At 38.2% G+C, this 19,395-nt stretch overlaps 1 protein-coding gene across 5 annotated transcripts in view; it reads right to left on the bottom strand.

The window, feature by feature from the left end:
* Positions 1 to 6,122: 6,122 nt before the first annotated feature.
* The window catches only part of Mmp1 (Matrix metalloproteinase 1), a 422,620-nt gene continuing 409,347 nt past the window's right edge, over positions 6,123 to 19,395 (bottom strand). For 4 of the 5 annotated variants that reach the window (XM_067773240.1, XM_067773237.1, XM_067773239.1 and 1 more), the window contains one exon: positions 6,123 to 9,611. In XM_067773240.1, the coding sequence (XP_067629341.1) occupies positions 9,448 to 9,611 (164 nt within the window). In that variant the 3' untranslated portion in view covers positions 6,123 to 9,447. The remainder of the gene's footprint in view (positions 9,612 to 19,395) is intronic. The other variant, XR_010950917.1, reaches the window with a different exon arrangement.

Below are 19,395 nucleotides of genomic sequence, written 5' to 3' on the forward strand. Positions count from 1 at the left end.
ACGTAGTTTTCTAAAGCCATGCTGATGATAGACTAGTTGCAAATTTTCTTTAAAGTAGGGGAGCAGAATGGCTTCAAGTGTCTTGGCTACTGGCGATAGGAGAGATATCGGACTATAAGTATCTCCTATGTTAGCTGGTTTCCCAGGCTTTAGTTGCGGGATCACCTTGGCCATTTCCTATTTTTCGGGGATGACAAAGGTGGAAAAGGACAGGTTGAAGACATGTGCTAAATATTTGAAGCCCTCTTTACCTAGGCTTTTAAGTATCGGCATGGCTATGCCGTCTGGGCCCACTGCTTAGATGGTTTAGCATGACCGGTGGCATCCTCAACATCTTTGGCGGTGATGGTAATTGGGGACGCGCTGAATTTATGTTTATGTGCGTGTCTGTTGACCCGCCGTATAACTTTGTCAACCGTAGAATGCATTATATATTGCCAGCAAAAAGCGCTCGTGCATTATTTCGCACCCGACAGCACCTTATCGCCAAAGGCGATGGAAATTTTCTCATTGTGCTTAGACGGATTCGATAGGGAATTTACGGTGGACCAAAGCTCACCCACACCGGCAGAGAGGTTACAACCACTTATATGCTCCTCCCATTTCGCATGCTTGTGTTCATCCACAAGCAATCTGATGCGTTGGTTTATATCCCTTATTTGGGGCTCGCCGGGATCGAGCTGCCTTATAAGGTCACGTTCCGTCGCTAAATTTGCCGAGGCCGAATTTCGGGAATTCTTCCGGCGGGAATAAAACGAGCCGAGGCGGATTCAATGACCTTGCGGAAAGCACGCTCCCCTTGGCGAGGATCAGTCGGAAGAGGGAGGGCAGCAAAGCGCCTGTATGTAAAGGATTTGTACTCATCCCACTTTCCTTTTTTAAACTTTATGAAAGTCCGTTTTACGTTGACGATTAAGTCGGCGGTTCGCTCAAGCGAAATAAGTATAGGCAGTTGGTCAGGTGCCAAGTTTACGAGTCCTGCGCTCACGATTGATATATCTGGCGAACTGTGACCGCTTCCTACCATACGAGCGGGGCGTCTCCGTCTATTGTGCAGAACGTCGTTTCTTCTATTTGATCCGCTAACATCTCACCCCTGCTGTCCACCTGCAGGTTTGAATGCTATAGATCCGGGTGGGCATTGAAATCGCCATTGAGTAGGGCTCTGATATTAGGGCGGTATCCACTGGGGCAGCAGGTGGCAGGAGGGATGTAGATGTTGATGATTGCTAGGTTCACATCGCCTGACCGGACAGATAAGCCCTGACGTTCTAAGACACTGTCCCTGCGGCCGATGTCAGGATCAAATATATTATATTGCACTGACTGGTGTATGATAAACGCGAGACCGCTTCCATTTCCGCTCTCGCGATCTTTTCTGTGGACATTATACCCAGAACAGGTCTGAGGCGTAGACTACGGGACGCCCTTAGGCGTGAACAGCAAGGAGCCACAAAAGATTTATAAAAGTTTGCACGTGACACACTGACAAGAGTATGACCGTCATAAAAAGATTCGTTTCCTGGGTCCTGGGTCAGGAGAAGGACCCGGATTGGGTTCGATACCTCCCCGGAGCAGGAGAGTATGGGGCAGTCCCCCTGCAATGAGCTGCTGGGAGGATGACAATTTGTGGAGGGATGCAACAAATTAAATGGGGTTAGACTGAAATGACAGCCCTTGGTCCGGAAAAATTCCGAGTCGCTCCGGTACCGGCTGCCTTGGGAAGAGGGCTTAGAGAGATCCTTTCCAATGCTTGCGAAGCTGGTGGTGTTGCTCAACGTCATTTCGTAGATCTTTATCAGCTTTGCAGGGTGCTTAAATTCAGACCTAGCAGCATACAAGCAACTTCTTTTCGCGCTGTCCAAGGCTTCTTTGAAGTCGACATAAAGATGGTGAGTATTAGTTCTCTTATCGTGAGTTTTCTTCAGCTAGCGCACCGTTATAATCTGGTCAACAGTAGATATAATAAAAGCTTTTGCCTCAGCTAAAGCAAGAAAGGCAAGATTTTAAACATGAGGTTAGCCATTTTAAAACATATGAAAGGGTTAGTTAATAAAAATTTAAACTTCTTCAAGTTGCGTTTTTTTAGATCTACTTCAGAGTTTTCTGTAATTCATTATTACTATTATCAAGTTATCCACTCTATCCTTTATAAATTGTTTTCCCCATTAATCTCATATTACTTCATTATTGTACTGATTTTGATAAATTAAAAGAATTAAAAATGGCCCCCAGCATCCGAGGTTTCTTCCAGGGCCAGAATATTCTCTCTGCAGTTGTGCGTATGGACATGCTAACATTCCTTCATAATGTTGAAGCAAAAAGGCCCTAACGATTATCTTTGACCCGAAACTGTTTTTCAGCAATCATAATGACTCCACTGTTGCAAACGCTTACTCAGTACTTGGTCTTATATGTGGAACTGCACTAAGTTTTCTGATACTTAAACCCTAAAAACTTTGTATGCTACTTTTGCTCGGTCCCACCCTGAATATGCGGTTTTATCTGCAGACCTAAAAAATTTTTTAATAGAAGGAATAGCATCATAGTCATCATTAAGTTGGTGGTGCTGGTTCGGTTGAGATCCTCCCTATTAATACTGATCTGGTTCTGAACGCAGTCTTCATGAGGGACTGCTTCAACCTTCCCATGGCGTCCCTGCCTTCGCATAGACAACCACGGGATCAATATAGGTAACTGCACACTCGGACCAAGATAGCGGACTCAAGTGTCGGCCCTAGAGGTAAAGAACATGGAACATAAATTGCGTGAAAGCGAAAGTGCCACGGATGGAAGTCCATCACCTTCAGGAAAGCAACCGAGGAACAACTCTTACTCGACCAAGGAGCACAGAGTGGTCAAACCCACTACTACACCAAAAGACGTCATACGAAGGCACGTGGGTAGTCACAAACGACGGCAAGAAACGCGTAAGAGATGACGGAGAGAAAAGAGGACACTGCAGCCCAAAAGACGAACAAGAAAAAGTGCTTAAGGCTAGGCTGGACGCAATCATCATTTCCAAGGCGGGAGATCCGACGTACGCTGACATATTGCATAAAGTGAGAAGTTGCGACGAATTAAATTACCTGGGTGGTGACGTCAAAACAATTAAAATAACGGCGAAAGGACAGCTGTTACTACAGCTGAAAAAATTGCAAGATGGGAAAACAAGCGCCTACCAAGCAGATATTGAAGCGATACTAAAGGACTCGGCTAAGATTATAGCACAGTCCTAAATGGTCACACTACAGTGCAGAGATCTCGACGAGATTCCTACGCCCGAGGAGACTTGCGACGCCTCCATCAAGCGTTCAGATGTGACTGCTATAAAAAGCATACGCACAGGGTATAGTGGCACGAGGTCGGCATTTATAAGCCTTACAGCGGATGATGCCAAGGCTGTTCTTAGGTAGGATGCTGTTATCGGTGCTGGGACCACGGGCATATAGCTCAGAAATGTAAGGTAGATAGGTCTAGACTATGCAGGAAAGGCTGAAAGTAGCGAAAACGCACCGAAATGCGCGCTATGTGGGGGACAACATTCGGCAGGCAGTTTTAAATGCCCACGATGAGAGGGCAGCAAAAAGGCTGTGTCATGAGTGCCAAGAGCTATTATTCCAAACCGTCTATGAAGGAGGATATGACATAGTGGTACTTCCTGAACCATACAAAGTTTCCAGGTGCAGAGTTGGCACTCAGACTCAGCAGGGACAGCCTCAATTTGGGCACCAGGGAAAATGTTTTCACAGGAAAATTTGACGCCAACGGCAGCAGGATTCACGTGGGCAAAAATCATATACGTCTTCATTTGCTATGCCTCTCCGAGCATGACCATCGCCGAGCTCGAAGACATGATGTACGGGATCACCATGGTAGAACGAGGTAAGTACCCGCTTTTGATGTGTGGAGACTTCAATGCATGATCATCTGTGTGGGGAAGTAGAAGAACCAACGAAGGAGGGAGACTCCTTCTCTATAGCCTTACTGCTCTGAGGCTAGAACTCCTAAATGAACCAGGGATATATACCTTCGATACAGGTACCAGACGATAGCAGCGAATGCAATGTATGGCGGGGTGCTAAAGATTGATCTACCAGAAAACACGCAAATTGTGGGATATGCTGATGATATTGCAGTTATGAAGAAGTGCAAAAAAATTCGTGGTATTAGTAAGCTCCAAACGGTCGGCAAACGAGTTAGTCTTAACTGTTGGGAATCATCAAATCACCTCAAAGCATTCTCTAAAATACTTAGGAGTACACGTTGGCTCTATGTTAACTTTCAAAGAGCACTTCAGAGCGGTGGGAGAGAAAATTACCAAAGTTAATGGAGCACTTATGCGAATAATGCCTAACATTGGTGGTCCGAGCGAAGCTACCCGTCAGATATTGCCCACAGTAGCCACCTCGATAATACTATACGCAGCACAGTGTGGTACGGATCTAAACGGACTCATCAAAAAGATATATTAGCAGCATACCAACATGCAGCTATAAGAATTGCAAGTGCTTATCGGAGGGTGTCCGACGACGCGATCCTGGTCCTAAACCGGAAACACTCAGTGGACTTACTAGGAAGCGAAATGGCCGATCTATGTAACACTAATATCGAGCGACCATCTGAAGACGCCAAGAAAAGAGCAAGGCCACAAACAATAGATAAGTGGCAAGAACGGTGGCCTTAAGCAAAGGGCGTGGGACCTTCACGTTAGTTTGGAACGTAGCTCAATGGAATGAGCGGAAGCACGGCGAACTGAACTACCATCTCACGCAGATACTGAGTGGACATGGCGGTTTCAAAGAGTATTTATGAAAGCGTAGGATAGGTGTACCACGGAGTTAGAAAACGCAGAACACGTCGTGCTCTACTGCTCCCGTTTTCACGAGGAAAGACTCACCTTGCAAAGAGTTTTTGAGAGGAACCTACAACGAGAAATTTAGTATTACAACTGTGCAACAGCAAGGAATTCAGTGAGCAAAATGGCATTTATAGTCATGACACACCTGATGGATGCTGAGAGGGAGCGCAGAAAAATGCCCAGGCGAAGCAGTGGCGATTAAATCGGCACTCAGAGCAAATAGCGGTAAAGTAATGCGAAAGTGGTACCGTGGTGGGCGACGGTTCCAACGGTTGCTGCGACGACAGCAATTATGGTGCATTATGCCCTTTTGCCAAAAAAAAAAGTTATCTTGCCATTAGTTTTTAGAAGCCTTTGCAAATTTCCCAGTGGTTCTTACTCTGAAAGAAATTTGGTTTCTTCAACGTTGTTAAATTAAAGCACAGCGCATATCCCCTGTACGTGATTGGGCATTTATTATTAACCATGGAGGTCCTTTACTCCAAATTTTTATTGAATGCATTCTTATTTTGAAAAGGAAATAATTCAGCAATAACATAAATTTGCGCTAGTCTCGTTGATCTTATCATCTTACATGTCAACGCTAAGTGCACCTAATGAAATGTACAAGAACCATATATGTATCTGTATAAGTATAATGGTTCTTTTCACCTTTCTTGTCACCTCTTTATACGACTTATATACATTTTGGTACCGATTGGAAACAGTGTTCCACAGAAAATTATTTATTTTGCCTCCTGTGCGACATCCCCTTACTATTCCAAATCGGCAACAAAGATTATGTGTAATCTGGCTGGCCAAACTTAAAGTACCTGCAAGAGTTACAACTTTACGTCAGCATAACACACACGGAAAAAAACTTTAGCCTAAAGTTACAACTCTTTTGTACGACATTTATAACAAAACCATACTTGGTTTGAAATCACAACCGTTTGAATATTTTGACAGCGAGGAGTATGGAACAAAGTTTTAATTTTAAAATTGTGTGGCTTTAAATTCAAACTTAAAAGTTTTCTATTTTTTAAAGCAAAAAAGTTTAAACTTAAAACGTTTTCCTATTTAAATCTAGTCCATATTCGGACTAAATGGAAAATTCCAATTTTCTGCCAAAAAACTAAAACCAATTATTTAAATTAAACATTCGGGATCAAAAGGATGGAAAATATGTAAATTGTTGAATAAAATTTAAGCTAAGTTTAAAAAGTGCATAAACCGATGATTGGTTTAAAATTTAGACACAAACGTTTAACTGTATAAAGACTTTAAAGGTTTTTACAAATCATTATCTCTTATTTTTACTACGAAAAAATTGTAAAACAAGGCACTTTAAAAATAAAACACAATATGATTAATATTATGTCAAGACGAAGGCATTTAAACTATTTACTTTGATATACACGTACATACAAATGTACGTACATATGTACAATTCTTAAATTACACAATATCCGGAGTTAAATATTAATTCCGCCAGTTCGAATGCGTCTAAGCAAAACTTACATGTGGATTTACATTTTTGTATACATAAATACATATGTATTACTAAAATTTAACAATATAAATTTTATTACAAAAAATACTATATTATAGTATATAAAAGTTTAAAAATATTTCTTATTAATACAAAATAATGTACAATCTATATTACAATGACTTTAAATCAGAAAACATTTCTTCAGTTTTTATGACAAAGTAATGCATTAATTTTTGAATGGTGTTTATCTATTAAAATAAACATAATTTATATAGCGCCAATAAAATGTCATTATTTCAATAAGATATTCGTGGAATGTTCAAATTTTCTTTCTTTAGATCTGAAACTGGAAAAATTCGAATTCGATTTGTTAACTAGAATGAGAGAACATTTCGAAAATTTGTCGTTTTCAGTTATCACGAAACTATCTTTATTATTTCATTTGTTTCTAAGAAATATTAAAAGTGCGAAAGATTTGAAGAACATTGGTCTTATCGCTTGATCGCTTGTTTAATATCAGCTACATATTTACGTGCTACTTCAGAGCTCTAAACGACATAAGATGGAATTATAGAGCGTCTCAAGACCAAAGTTATAATAATATTTTTTTTTTACTAAATGTGAAGCTATTTTTATTTACATGAATACATGAGCTCAGAATAACTAATGGGCGCTTTCTGAACACCTGGTTATCTTATCTAAACCAATATTTTGAGTTAAGCCGAAATATGTTGTAAATATCACGAAAGTCATTTAATCATAAAAATGTTTTACTTAAAGTCCTTTTCCATCAACGTTATCATTAAATGCTTAACTATATATGGAGAAAACGCACGCACACATCAATTTGGATACTTTCCAAAAGTAAATTTTTTATATAAATAAAGCATTTTCTATGAACAATATACATATATACTAATTAAAGTATGTACTAAGGGTGAATTCTTGTCCATCAAGTCACTTAAAAAGATGTAATTACAAACATGCATACCTATGTGTTCACGAATATATACATACATACACTGTTAGAAGTTTCAGCCTAAATCTGACAAAAACAAATTCGGTTTAAAAATCAGATAAACCGGTTATTAAATTGTAAATATAATTCAACCAAAGCACGACCAATGCAGCCACTCTGCTTTGTATAATCCTGTCCAGCAATCTGAAGATTCCAGTCCAACAACAACAGCTACAGCAGCAACTCCAATAGAAGAACTTATTTTTGATAGCAACACTTTAAAATTAAAGAGCAATCTCTTCTATATATTCCTTCTGATTCTGATCAGGTCAATTTCCATATGCACACCTTTTGTGCATATACATTTAAATAAAAAAACAACAAACTATTTAATTCGCGATTTTTAGAATATTTAATTTTGCTTTTTCTTTTCAAATTTTTGTTCTAGTACTTGTCACACCGGCGTTACAAAATGAAGGATGTTCAATGTTAAGTTTTACAGAGCATATAAAACTTAACATTACTAATATGATGAGTATTACAATTTGCTCATGCAATGTAGAACATACCAAAGAGTATATATTTGTTAAGAGGCGTCACTCGATACTTTTGTTGTTGCCAAAGCAAATTACTCGATGTTTTCTCAAGGTAGTCGTTGGTTTTTTTTGTCAGATGTATTTATAAAAACGCCTTCTATATATTTTCGTGGGGTATTTGTGTTTATTTTATTGATTGTATTAAATTAATTAATTAATTCTCTTTCCAAAAATCGTAATTATGCAAAGTCACTTCACCGCATATATATATAGGATGCAGTTAAAGAAAACTAAACAAAACTTCCTTGAGAATCACATTCGACATGACAGGGTTGCTTTGGCAACAATAAAAGTATCGAGTGACGCCTCTTAACAAATATATACTCTTTGAACATACTAGAATATCATCTATGTTAACTAACATAGCTTCACATGTGTGCTTGCCAGGTATCTTCAATTGTTAACATCACATACATGAGTTGCCAACACCGGTTTTCTATTTTAAACTAGAGAAGTCTACTTTTACAGTTATAAAAAAAGGAAACTTTATTGGGTGGTGCAACTGTTTCGAACCGATTTGCCCCGGATTGCAGTAGTGTGCTCTACCTACTGAGATCTAGCATTTGTATAACAAAATATCTCATAACAACTCATACATATTGTAACGAATTTACTTGCAAATCCTCTTATTTGCAATCCTCTGCTAAGTTCGAATCACTAAACTGTTGAATAAATAACTCCAATTTGTAGCAATGCAAAATGGCCTTTATTAAAGTACTTCACAATAACACTCCAACTGTACAACGAATAGCTTAATAACCAAACTGATAGCTTAAAGGAAACTGACTTTCAAAATAATAGTGCTATTGCTCGCTAGATATCGTCTTACTCGTAACTGCTTGACAATTCAAATCAAACTGAATTACTTCTTACTCGCCTGCATCGCTTTTATAGTTTACGCAGCATACTTCTAGGCTCTTCGATTTCCAGAAGTTACTAGTTGTTTCGGCTACAAAATCGCCAGCCACAACTACGTGCACAAATTATTGCTCTCTCTTGTGACAACTCAGATAAGGTATATGCATGTGTTTGTAGTTTACAGTCTCCCACACACACATAAGCGTATAAGTAAATTCATCGGTGTGTGACATCTCATCTCTCGCGGTCTTGTATGTAAATGTTGCTCGTCGGAATGTGTACATATGTGTAGACGCAATTATTGATTCGCTTATGTAGATACATAATGATTGAATTATTGATGTGCATTCACGTCACTGCTTAGATCGGCTTAGAGCTGGCAGCACTCCTTAGTTTTGCTAATATTCGTAACAATATGTATGTATGTTGGGTTTTGTTAGTAAACCAAAAATTTTAGACGTAATGCTCAATAAACTTTAACCAAATAAAATTAAAAAACTTAGTAGTAAATTGAGAGGTTTTGAATTTGTGTAAAAAAAGTTTGTTAAATTGCTTGGTTTAAAATTTAGGCTCAAATTCCTAACAGTGTACTGTGTATATGCAGTTATAAGCATAGACATATGTAAAAGTAGTTGATTAACAACTATGTATGCATGTACCATTTATATACACATCACATTTAGATATGTTTAGAAATTTGTCATACTTTTAATTCATGTATTTTAAACTTATAAATAATACCTATTACTAACGTCATCAGCAGCGATGTCCAACCATGCGCTCCATGGAATTTCTTCGCTGAATTACTTTGCCTCGATGCATCGACTTCAGGAGACTCATCATGAGCTTGATGGTCATCGGTTCCTATTTATAAAATGTATACAAATTTTGATTAGTTTATTGATATTGTCATAAACATATTTGCTACTGTGATGATAAGTATGTGTGTATATAAGCCGTACGTATATATGTATTGGTGTTTTAAATAAGCGAAAAAAAAGCTTAATAAAATTGTGTGTAATAAAATTATATATGTATAAATACATATGGAACCATGTTTTTAATTTTATCATTAGGCCATACAGTAAGATTTACGTGGGCGAGTTTTTTTTAGCTTCTCTCTTAACTAATAATAAAATTTGTATGGGTAAATCAAAAAAATCAAATTTGTTTGCAATCACAAATTGTACTAAAATTTATAAATACATTGGATTTTAATTATATGTGATTTTTATTTATTGTGATTGAAATTACAATCTTTAATCACTTCGAAAAAATTTACTCAAACCTCGTTTTGCCTACATATTATAATCTTCAAGCAGTTGGAGGTAAGTGATTGCAATCAAGTTTTCCATACAATCATTTATTCTTACCAATATAAAAGTTGTGATTGCAATCACTGCAAAAAACAATCATTTGCCTTTTTGCGTACAACTCATTTTAATGAGGTGTTACAGGAATAACAGTTAAGTACAGAAACCCTCCGTGGATTAGCACGACAAGACGCTGGAGTACATAGAATCAGCTGCTGAAAACAGGTGTTCGTCGTAAAAGTTATTTCGTTGCTTGCATGCCGCCAACGCAGCCTTCCTAAAACTTAGAGCAACGCGAAATAAGTATTAAATTTTTTAACTAGCGGTTAAAAAAACTGAATAAATAATGTAAGGCGCGATAACCTCCGAAGATATTTAAGGCCGAGCTTCTCTTCCAGTTTGCGTCGTGCTCCTCTTGTTTTTTCCTACAAATTGGCTTGATGGGACCTACTTGTATTATGCCGACTCCGAACGACATCTGCAAGGCAGATGAGTTTTCGCGGAGAGCTTTTCATGGCAGAAATACACTCGCAGTGCTTGCCAAACACTGCCGAGGGGCGATCCCGCTATTTGAAAAAACTTGTTTCTAAAATTTTTGATGTACTTTGCCCGGGGCGTGAACCCAGGATCTTCGGTGTGGTAGGCGAAGCACGCTACCATCACACCACGGCGGAATAGTTTCTGAAATAAAAAACATAACTATGTCCATCATTTTTTTTGTCCTTACAAGTGCAACTGTAATGGAGTTTTTATTGTAACTTTTTTTGTTATTGTTGTTTGCCATCCAATTGTTAAAATTTATATGCCATAACTTTTATGTCCTTGAGGCTCTGTGGTCGTTTTTTCATAGTTTGGTGAAAAGAAAATCATACCTTGAAGGCAAAAACCATAAGTAAATACTTCAGAGCTCTAAAGAGCAACAGAAAGTGTTATAGAGTATTTTAAGACAAAAATAACTATTTTAAAATTTAAAAAATTGAATGTCAAATAATTAAGTTGCACTAAAAAAATAATTTTTGCTGTATGTATTTGCAATGATAAAAAAATATTTTGAAAATTAGTTGAAAGACTTTCTTCATAATTCAAGCTTAGGGGAGGACCTTTGCAACTTTTTTACGACCCAATTCACTGCGCACACTATCAAAATGTGAATGTATTTATGAACATATGTACATATATACATTCAAACCAACAGACGTCAGTTGCAGCTATCAGGGTAATAATTTCGACTGAAAAAATATTGTGTTTTGTGCGATAGTGATTGCATCACTTAAGGCAAATAGAAATTCATCGGAGATTACATATATGTAATACTCCTATATTGCTAATAAAAAATGCTCGCAATGAGTTTTGAATACAGCAACATAAGTGTGACAAGAAAAAAATTTAATTTAGGTATATTCTATTATTAAATACAAAAACAACAAGTAAGGAAGGCTAAGTTCGGGTGTAACCGAACATTACATACTCAGTTGAGAGCTATGGAGACAAAATAAGGAAAATCACCATGTAGGAAAATGAACCTAGGGTAACCCTGGAATGTGGTTGTATGACATGTTTATCAAATGGAAGGTATTAAAGAGTATTTTAAGAGAGAGTAGGCCATAGTTCTATGGATGGACGCAATTTAGGGATATCGCCATAAAGGTGGACCAGGGCTGACTCTAGAATGTGTTTGTACGATATGGGTATCAAATGAAAGGTGATAATGAGTATTTTAAAAGGGAATGGGCTTTAGTTCTATAGGTGAACGCCTTTTCGAGAAATCCCCATAAAGGTGGACCAGGGGTGACTCTATAATGTGTTTGTACGATATGGGTATCAAATGAAAGCTGTTAATGAGTATTTTGAAAAGGAGTGATCCTTAGTTCCCTAGGTGGACGCCGTTTCGAGATATCGCCATAAAGGTGGACCAGGGGTGTCTCTAGTTGTACGATATGGGAATCAAATGAAAGGTGTTACTGAACGTTTTAAGAGGGAGTGGGCATTAGGTCTATAGGTGGACGCCTTTTCGAAATGTCGCCACTAGGGTGGGCCAGGGGTGACTCTAGAATGTGTTTGTACGATATGGGTATCAAACGAAAGGTGTTACTGAGCATTTTAAGAGGGAGTGGGCATTAGGTCCATAGGTGGACGCCTTTTCGAAATGTCGCCACTAGGGTGGGCCAGGGGTGACTCTGGAATGTGTTTGTACGATATGGGTATCAAATGAAAGGTGGTAATGAGTATTTTAAAAGGGAGCAATCCTTAGTTCTATAGGTGGACGCCTTTTCGAGATATTGCCATAAAGGTGGACCAAGGGTGACTCTAGAATGTTTGTACGATATGGGTATCAAACGAAAGGTGTTACTGAGCATTTTAAGAGAAAGTGGGCATTAGGTCTATAGGTGGGCGCCTTTTCGAGATATCGCCATTAGGGTGGGCCAGGGTGACTCTAGAATGTGTTTGTACGATATGGGTATCAAATGAAAGGTGGTAATGAGTATTTTAAAAGGGAGTAATCCTCAGTTCTATAGGTGGACGCCTTTTCGAGATATCGCCATAAAGGTTGACCAAGGGTGACTCTAGAATGTTTGTACGATATGGGTATCAAACGAAAGGTGTTACTGAGCATTTTAAGAGGGAGTGGGCATTAGGTCTATAGGTGGACGCCTTTTCGAGATATCGCCATTAGGGTGGGCCAGGGGTGACTCTAGAATGTTTGTACGATATGGGTATCAAACGAAAGGTGTTACTGAGCATTTTAAAAGGGAGTGGGCATTAGGTCTATAGGTGGACGCCTTTTCGAGATATCGCCATTAGGGTGGGCCAGGGGTGACTCTAGAATGTTTGTACGATATGGGTATCAAAGGAAAGGTGTTACTGAGCATTTTAAGAGGGAGTGGACATTAGGTCTATAGGAGGACGCCTTTTCGAGATATCGCCATTAGGGTGGGCCAGGGGTGACTCTAGAATGTTTTTACGATATGGGTATCAAACGAAAGGTGTTACTGAGCATTTTAAGAGGGAGTGGGCATTAGGTCTATAGGTGCACGCCTTTTCGAGATATCGCCATTAGGGTGGGCCAGGGTTGACTCTAGAATGTGTTTGTACGATATGGATATCAAATTAAAGGTATTAATGAGGGTTTTAAAAGCGAGTGGCCCTTAGATGTATATGTGAAGGCGTTCTCGCGATATCGACCAAATGTGGATCAGGTGATCCAGAAAATCATCTGTCGGGTACTGTTAATTTATATATATATTCAATAACACTAACAGTATTCCTGCCAAGATTCCAAGGGCTGTTGATTTCGCCTTGTAGAACTTTTTCATTTTCTTCTACTTAATATGGTAGGTGTCACACCCATTTTACAAAGTTTTTTCCAAAGTTATATTTTGCGTCAATAAGCCAATCCAGTTACCATGTTTCATCCCTTTTTTCGTATTTGGTATAGAATTATGGCATTTTTTTAATTTTTCGTAATTTTCGATATCGATAAAGTAGGCGTGGTTATGGTCGGATTTCGGCCATTTTCCATACCAAGATAAAGTGAGTTCAGATAAGTACGTGGGCTAAGTTTAGTAAAGATATATCGGTTTTTGCTCAAGTTATTGTGTTAACGGCCGAGCGGAAGGACAGACGGTGGACTGTGTATAAAAACTGGGCGTGGCTTCCACCGATTTCGCCCATTTTCACAGAGAACAGTTAACGTCATAGAATCTATGCTCCTACCAAATTTCAAAAGGATTGGTAAATTTTTGTTCGACTTATGGCATTAAAAGTATTCTAGACACACTAAATGAAAATGGGCGGAGCCACGCCCATTTTGAAATTTTCTTTTATTTTTGTATTTTGTTGCATCATATCATTACTGGAGTTGAATTTTGACTTAATTTACTTATATACAGTAAAGATATTAAATTTTTTGTTAAAATTTGAATTTAAAAAATTTTTTTTTTAAAAAGTGGGCTTGTTCTTCATCCAATTTTGCTAATTTTTATTTGGCACATATATAGTAATAGTAGTAACGTTCCTGCCAAATTTCATCATGATATCTTCAACGACTGCCAAATTACAGCTTGCAAAACTTTTAAATTACCTTCTTGTAAAAGTGGGCGGTGCCACGCCCATTGTCCAAAATCCTACTAATTTTCTATTCTGCGTCATAACGTCAACCCATCTACCAAGTTTCATCGCTTTAACCGCCTTTGGCAATGAATTATCGCATTTTTTCGGTTTTTCGAAATTTTCGATATCGAAAAAGTGGGCGTGGTTATAGTCCGATATCGTTCATTTTAAATAGCGATCTGAGATGAGTGCTCAGGAACCTACATACCAAATTTCATCAAGATACCTCAAAATTTACTCAAGTTATCGTGTTAACGGACGGACGGACGGACGGACGGACGGACATGGCTCAATCAAATTTTTTTTGGATCCTGATTATTTTGATATATGGAAGTCTATATCTATCTCGATTCCTTTATATATGTACAACCAACCGTTATCCAATCAAACTTAATATACTCTGTGAGCTCTGCTCAACTGAGTATAAAAACATTTAAACAGCAATATATCGGCACTCTGATATTTGTGAGTGTACCTAGCCTGTAGCAGCAATATAGGAGTATTACATACATATATACATATATGGTAGATTGTAATTTTTATAATCACAATAAATACATATGTATCTCTAATAGCTTTCTTAGCGACATAGCGACATTGCTAAAATTAAAATTTTTAGAAATTAATTATTCAAACGAGCTATCTACATACATACTTATGTACTTCATGGAAAAATTTGTAGACTTAAATTCTACGGTTTTTCGGGATATGATATTTGTTTCCTTTTGAGAGAAAAGTCAACGTTTACTTGTAAATTTAAAAGTTTATTATACATATATATGCTAATTAATAAATAATTTTAGATTGCATTTTGTCAAGCAATAGACATTGCAGATAAATCTTGTAAGTGTTATTAGTCTATCTCTAATATCTTCCGGTCCGACTTTTCAATTAAAATCATTTAAATTTTGGCATACAATACTGGTAAAACTAAAATAACGTTTTTAACTATTCACAACGGTTGTTTCATGAAATAATAAATAAACTTGAATTCCATGATTATGCCGAAAATGGGGGTCCACTGGCCGTGATATACATATGTACTTGCAGATTACTCTCTTTGTTCATAAAAAGGTTTATAAACCAATTTTCTTAGTTTATGGATGTACCTCCTACATATTCAATCTATGTTAGGTGTTTATTGACTGGCCACTTCAACCTAGCTTTCTATATAAATTTAGCCCTATTTATTATTGATATGTTTTGCTTTAGATGTGTTTCACAGTCATGGATGGGATAGTTTTACGCTTATTGAATCGTTGTTAAGCGTTTTGGTAAAATCAGCTCGAGGAGTCTAGGTTCTTATAGATAGGTTCAGGGCTTAATGTTCAAATAGTATTTAGAGTATTTGAAAGCAATCACGATTTTCCATTTTTCCTGGGTGGGCCACAAAATAGACGCCCTCCTTATTTATAATTAAAACTCTGCTAATATATGAAAGCGGCTTCACTTGTTTAAAGGCTTTTGGCTATGCGTACACCTTCGGAATCTTATAGTGCGAAAGTAGCTTATTTTTCTTGAATATTTTCTATAATTTAAAAAGTGGGCTGTGTATGGCTGTGACAATATTTGCCAAGCTCACGTGTGATTTATAAGTATTTAATTCAATATTTTATAAATTACATTACGTAAAACTAAGAAATCTTAGTCACAGAGCGGCTATTAATACGAATCAGTTCACCTATCAATTTACTTTATAACTTTCATTAACTTTATTTTTCAATAAACTACATAATTATTTGTGTTAACAATAACATATTGTAACGTAGCAAATGCTACGCCACAATATCTATTTCCTATTTAGCGCCCACCCCTAACATCATATTTTCCATTTACTGCCCACCCCTAGTAGTGTATGTACCGAAATACATATATACATACATACCAACAACCATCGCGCAAGCACAAAGCAAGCCAGCGATGGTGAACGCACAATGCTTGGGAATTTTCATTCGTTGCGCGCTGTGCGCGACAATGCGAGCATAATTCCCAACGTGTTCATAGTTACATATGAATAAAATGATTGGCCGGAATACACCAGGCACACTTCGCCGTAGGTAAGTGAAGTGCGTGTCGGCCGCCACTGGCGGTCGACAAGGTGTGCCCTTTGGGTTAGGGGGGTGCGTTACAATGTCGGTTCCACCGATGGTACGCCCCCCCTGCTTATCGGACACCCCGCAGGTTTAGCCACATTTCCGGTGAGTAAGACGGGATTTACACCCCTTATTACTCATCGGAAAGGTAATGCACGAGCAGCCTTCTCGGGTAGGAAGGAAACCCGTCCCAACGCCAGTGGCGGGGCGGATTTCCCCACTACCCTGGCAGACTGCCCGAGCCAATATAAATACATTGTAGGGGCTCCCTTTGGGTCGACGGGGGGTAAAGTTACAAGGTCGGTTCTGCCGATGGTACTTACCCCCAGGCCTATTGGGCAGCCTTACCCATATTCCAGGGACTCCCTTTGGGTCGAGGGGGGTAAAGTTACAAGGTTGGTTCTGCCGATGGTACTTCCCCCTCGCGGCCTATTGGCAACCCTAATATTTTGTTATCATCTCCTCTGAGTAAGACGGGACTTGGTGAGAGCAACCGTCACTCAGTACTCTCTCTTCGGGCGTGATCCTAACTACCGCCGTCATTACTACCGCCGTTAGCACCCCTTAGCGAGAGCCACCGTCGTCTTCACCATCTCAGCCACCGCTAAGCTAGCACTCTATCTCGCTCTCTCTGTGGAGAGCCGTCGTCCTTGGATTACACTATATTGTCAGCGACACTACCTAGTGAACATCTCTCTCTCTCTCTCCCCTGGATTCAAGGTTGTGGATATTTTAGCCCGAGAGCCGCGTGCGTGTGTGTGTTCGAAATCAAAATACTAATTCACTGTGTATTTATTTAGGTGGGGGAAGTGGGATCTCCATCCGACTCTGGATTGACTTGAGCATACCTCAGCCTTTGACCAAACCCACCTCATAATATGCAAAGCCTTTCAACCACTTGTACATCCTTGACAAGAGGTGGTCGAAATTTTTTTATTCACTCAACTGTAAAGTTGCATTATTCCTGGACCGAATTTCAAGTCTCGCGGAACCTCTGTTGAGTGCATTTTCATATGGTACTGAATCAAACAATTTTTGTTGACTGGTTTTCAGTTTAGCTGAGGTATTCAAAAATTAAAAGGTTCGGCTCCAATTCTATTCATTGAAGACCTTTCACATTAAATTATATAAAAAGCTTTATAAAACGTTGTATGCCAATGTTGGTTACAGTATTTTGCACTTCCTATATACAATATGTACAAATATTTACAATATTAAAACCTTTTTAAGACTTTGTATTTGGTGCTTCCCGAAAGCTGCCTTATACTTATACTATGTTTTCTTTTCTGAAAATAATGTCATCCTGTTCGTATGTTTCTTTCACAAAATGTTTTCTACTGAATAGGAAAGGGGGTCTGATTATCTACAAATAGACCCATGCTGCATAGCACCAGGTGATCTTCAAATATTAGAATCTAAGAGTGTCAACATGAGGGTAATATTTTTTCTAGAATAGAAAACGCAATAATATAAATAGTTTAACCTTTAAAGGGCAAATTAATGGTGACTTATAACCATAAAGCATTAACCAGATAAAACAGCTGATCACACCTACCTTATGGAAATCAATGTAATCGAGTTAGCGTTATGAGCCATCATCCGGTGGCAAAAGCCTGAGCCCGATAAATAATTTTGCATGTAAATGCAACAACACGATTTGAGCCAGATAAATCCAGATAATTTGTTAATTACTTGTCTTTAGTTTGGCAACGCGGCCTTTAATAAACCTACTTTTTCAGAAATAGATGTCGCTGCTTAGCCTTTCGCCGTATGAGTTAAATGAAAAACAGGGGCGACATCTGCCTATCACATTTCACTTGTGCGAAAACGACATCTGCTTTTCAAGTCTCTCAATGGTCCAGAGCATTCCCGTGAGAATTGAGCATGAGCCGGAGCTGTAAAACTCACTGGATGACGGCAATGGTATTGCACCATTAATCGATTACATTGATTTCCATAAGGCAGGTTCGATCAGCTGTTTTATCTGGTTATGGATTTATGGTTATAAGTCACCCAATAATTCGCCCTTAACAAAGACTTAAAAAACAAAGTTGCAATTTTTCACAGCCACCGCGCAATGCCGAAAGTTATTACTTTGCCCGCCATTAATGTAGATGCATACAGATTTGTTAACTTCTACTGTTATAAAAACATTTAAAATGAAATATATTCTCACACACATAAGTTTCCTCAGTTAAATTACAATAATGTTTTAAATATTAAAGATGGTTTAAGGATAAACACCACTTTAATTATGTCACAGTCAAATTAAAAGACTCATAAGCATTATGACGTAAAGCACCTATATTTAAAATAAAGTGATTTACTCTTTTAAAGCAGATTAAAAGCTGAGAGAATGCTATTAAAATTTAACAAACTGCAAGTAAAGGAAAGAAAAAATTAAAACACACATTCCTGTCCTGGTCTACGAAGAAATATTTTAATAGATTTGTTTTCTGTGGTCATAAGCAATAATCACATAAGCCCCTTGTAAAAGGAAATTTTCGCTGGTGACCATATATTTTTTCTGTTATGTATAGTAAATGCATTGACATTTTCAACTCCTTTGAACATTCATTTGTTCAATGTTACTTCCCTGCCAGCATTTTCGACATTTTTAAAGTAATGATCGCTGAAAATATCTTAAAAAGAATAAAATATGCAAGGAAGGCAATTGGGATGAAGTTTACAACAACTAAGGCATGAATTCGTATGAAACACTTCAACCATCGTAGGAGTGCGGGTTCAAATCCCACTCCCGGGAGAAAAGGCTTCGAAGAGATTTACAAGGTATAATCGAAACAGCTGTCGCCTTGTCCGTCCTGATGTCACGTTGTTAAAATCTTTCCCAAATTATCAAATAAAATTATAATTAGGTTAGGTTAGGTTAGGTGGTAGCTGCCCTGATAAGGAAAGCTCACTTGGACAACAGGAAGGTCCGTTGTGATACCACATACACCAAAAATAACGGTGACTTAGATCTAGCTACTTACAGAATCGTTGGGTAGCAAATATAAAGCTCCGAATGATACCGATCTCAACTTTGGATAAATCCTCGGGAGATCCAAGTTAGTCGCGACCGAAGTACTTTCGCCTAGTTCTGGAAAAAGCTGGGCAATCAAGTATAAAGTG

This window comes from Eurosta solidaginis, chromosome 3 (genome assembly GCF_040869045.1).
Source record: "Eurosta solidaginis isolate ZX-2024a chromosome 3, ASM4086904v1, whole genome shotgun sequence".
Taxonomy (NCBI): Eukaryota; Metazoa; Arthropoda; class Insecta; order Diptera; family Tephritidae; genus Eurosta; species Eurosta solidaginis.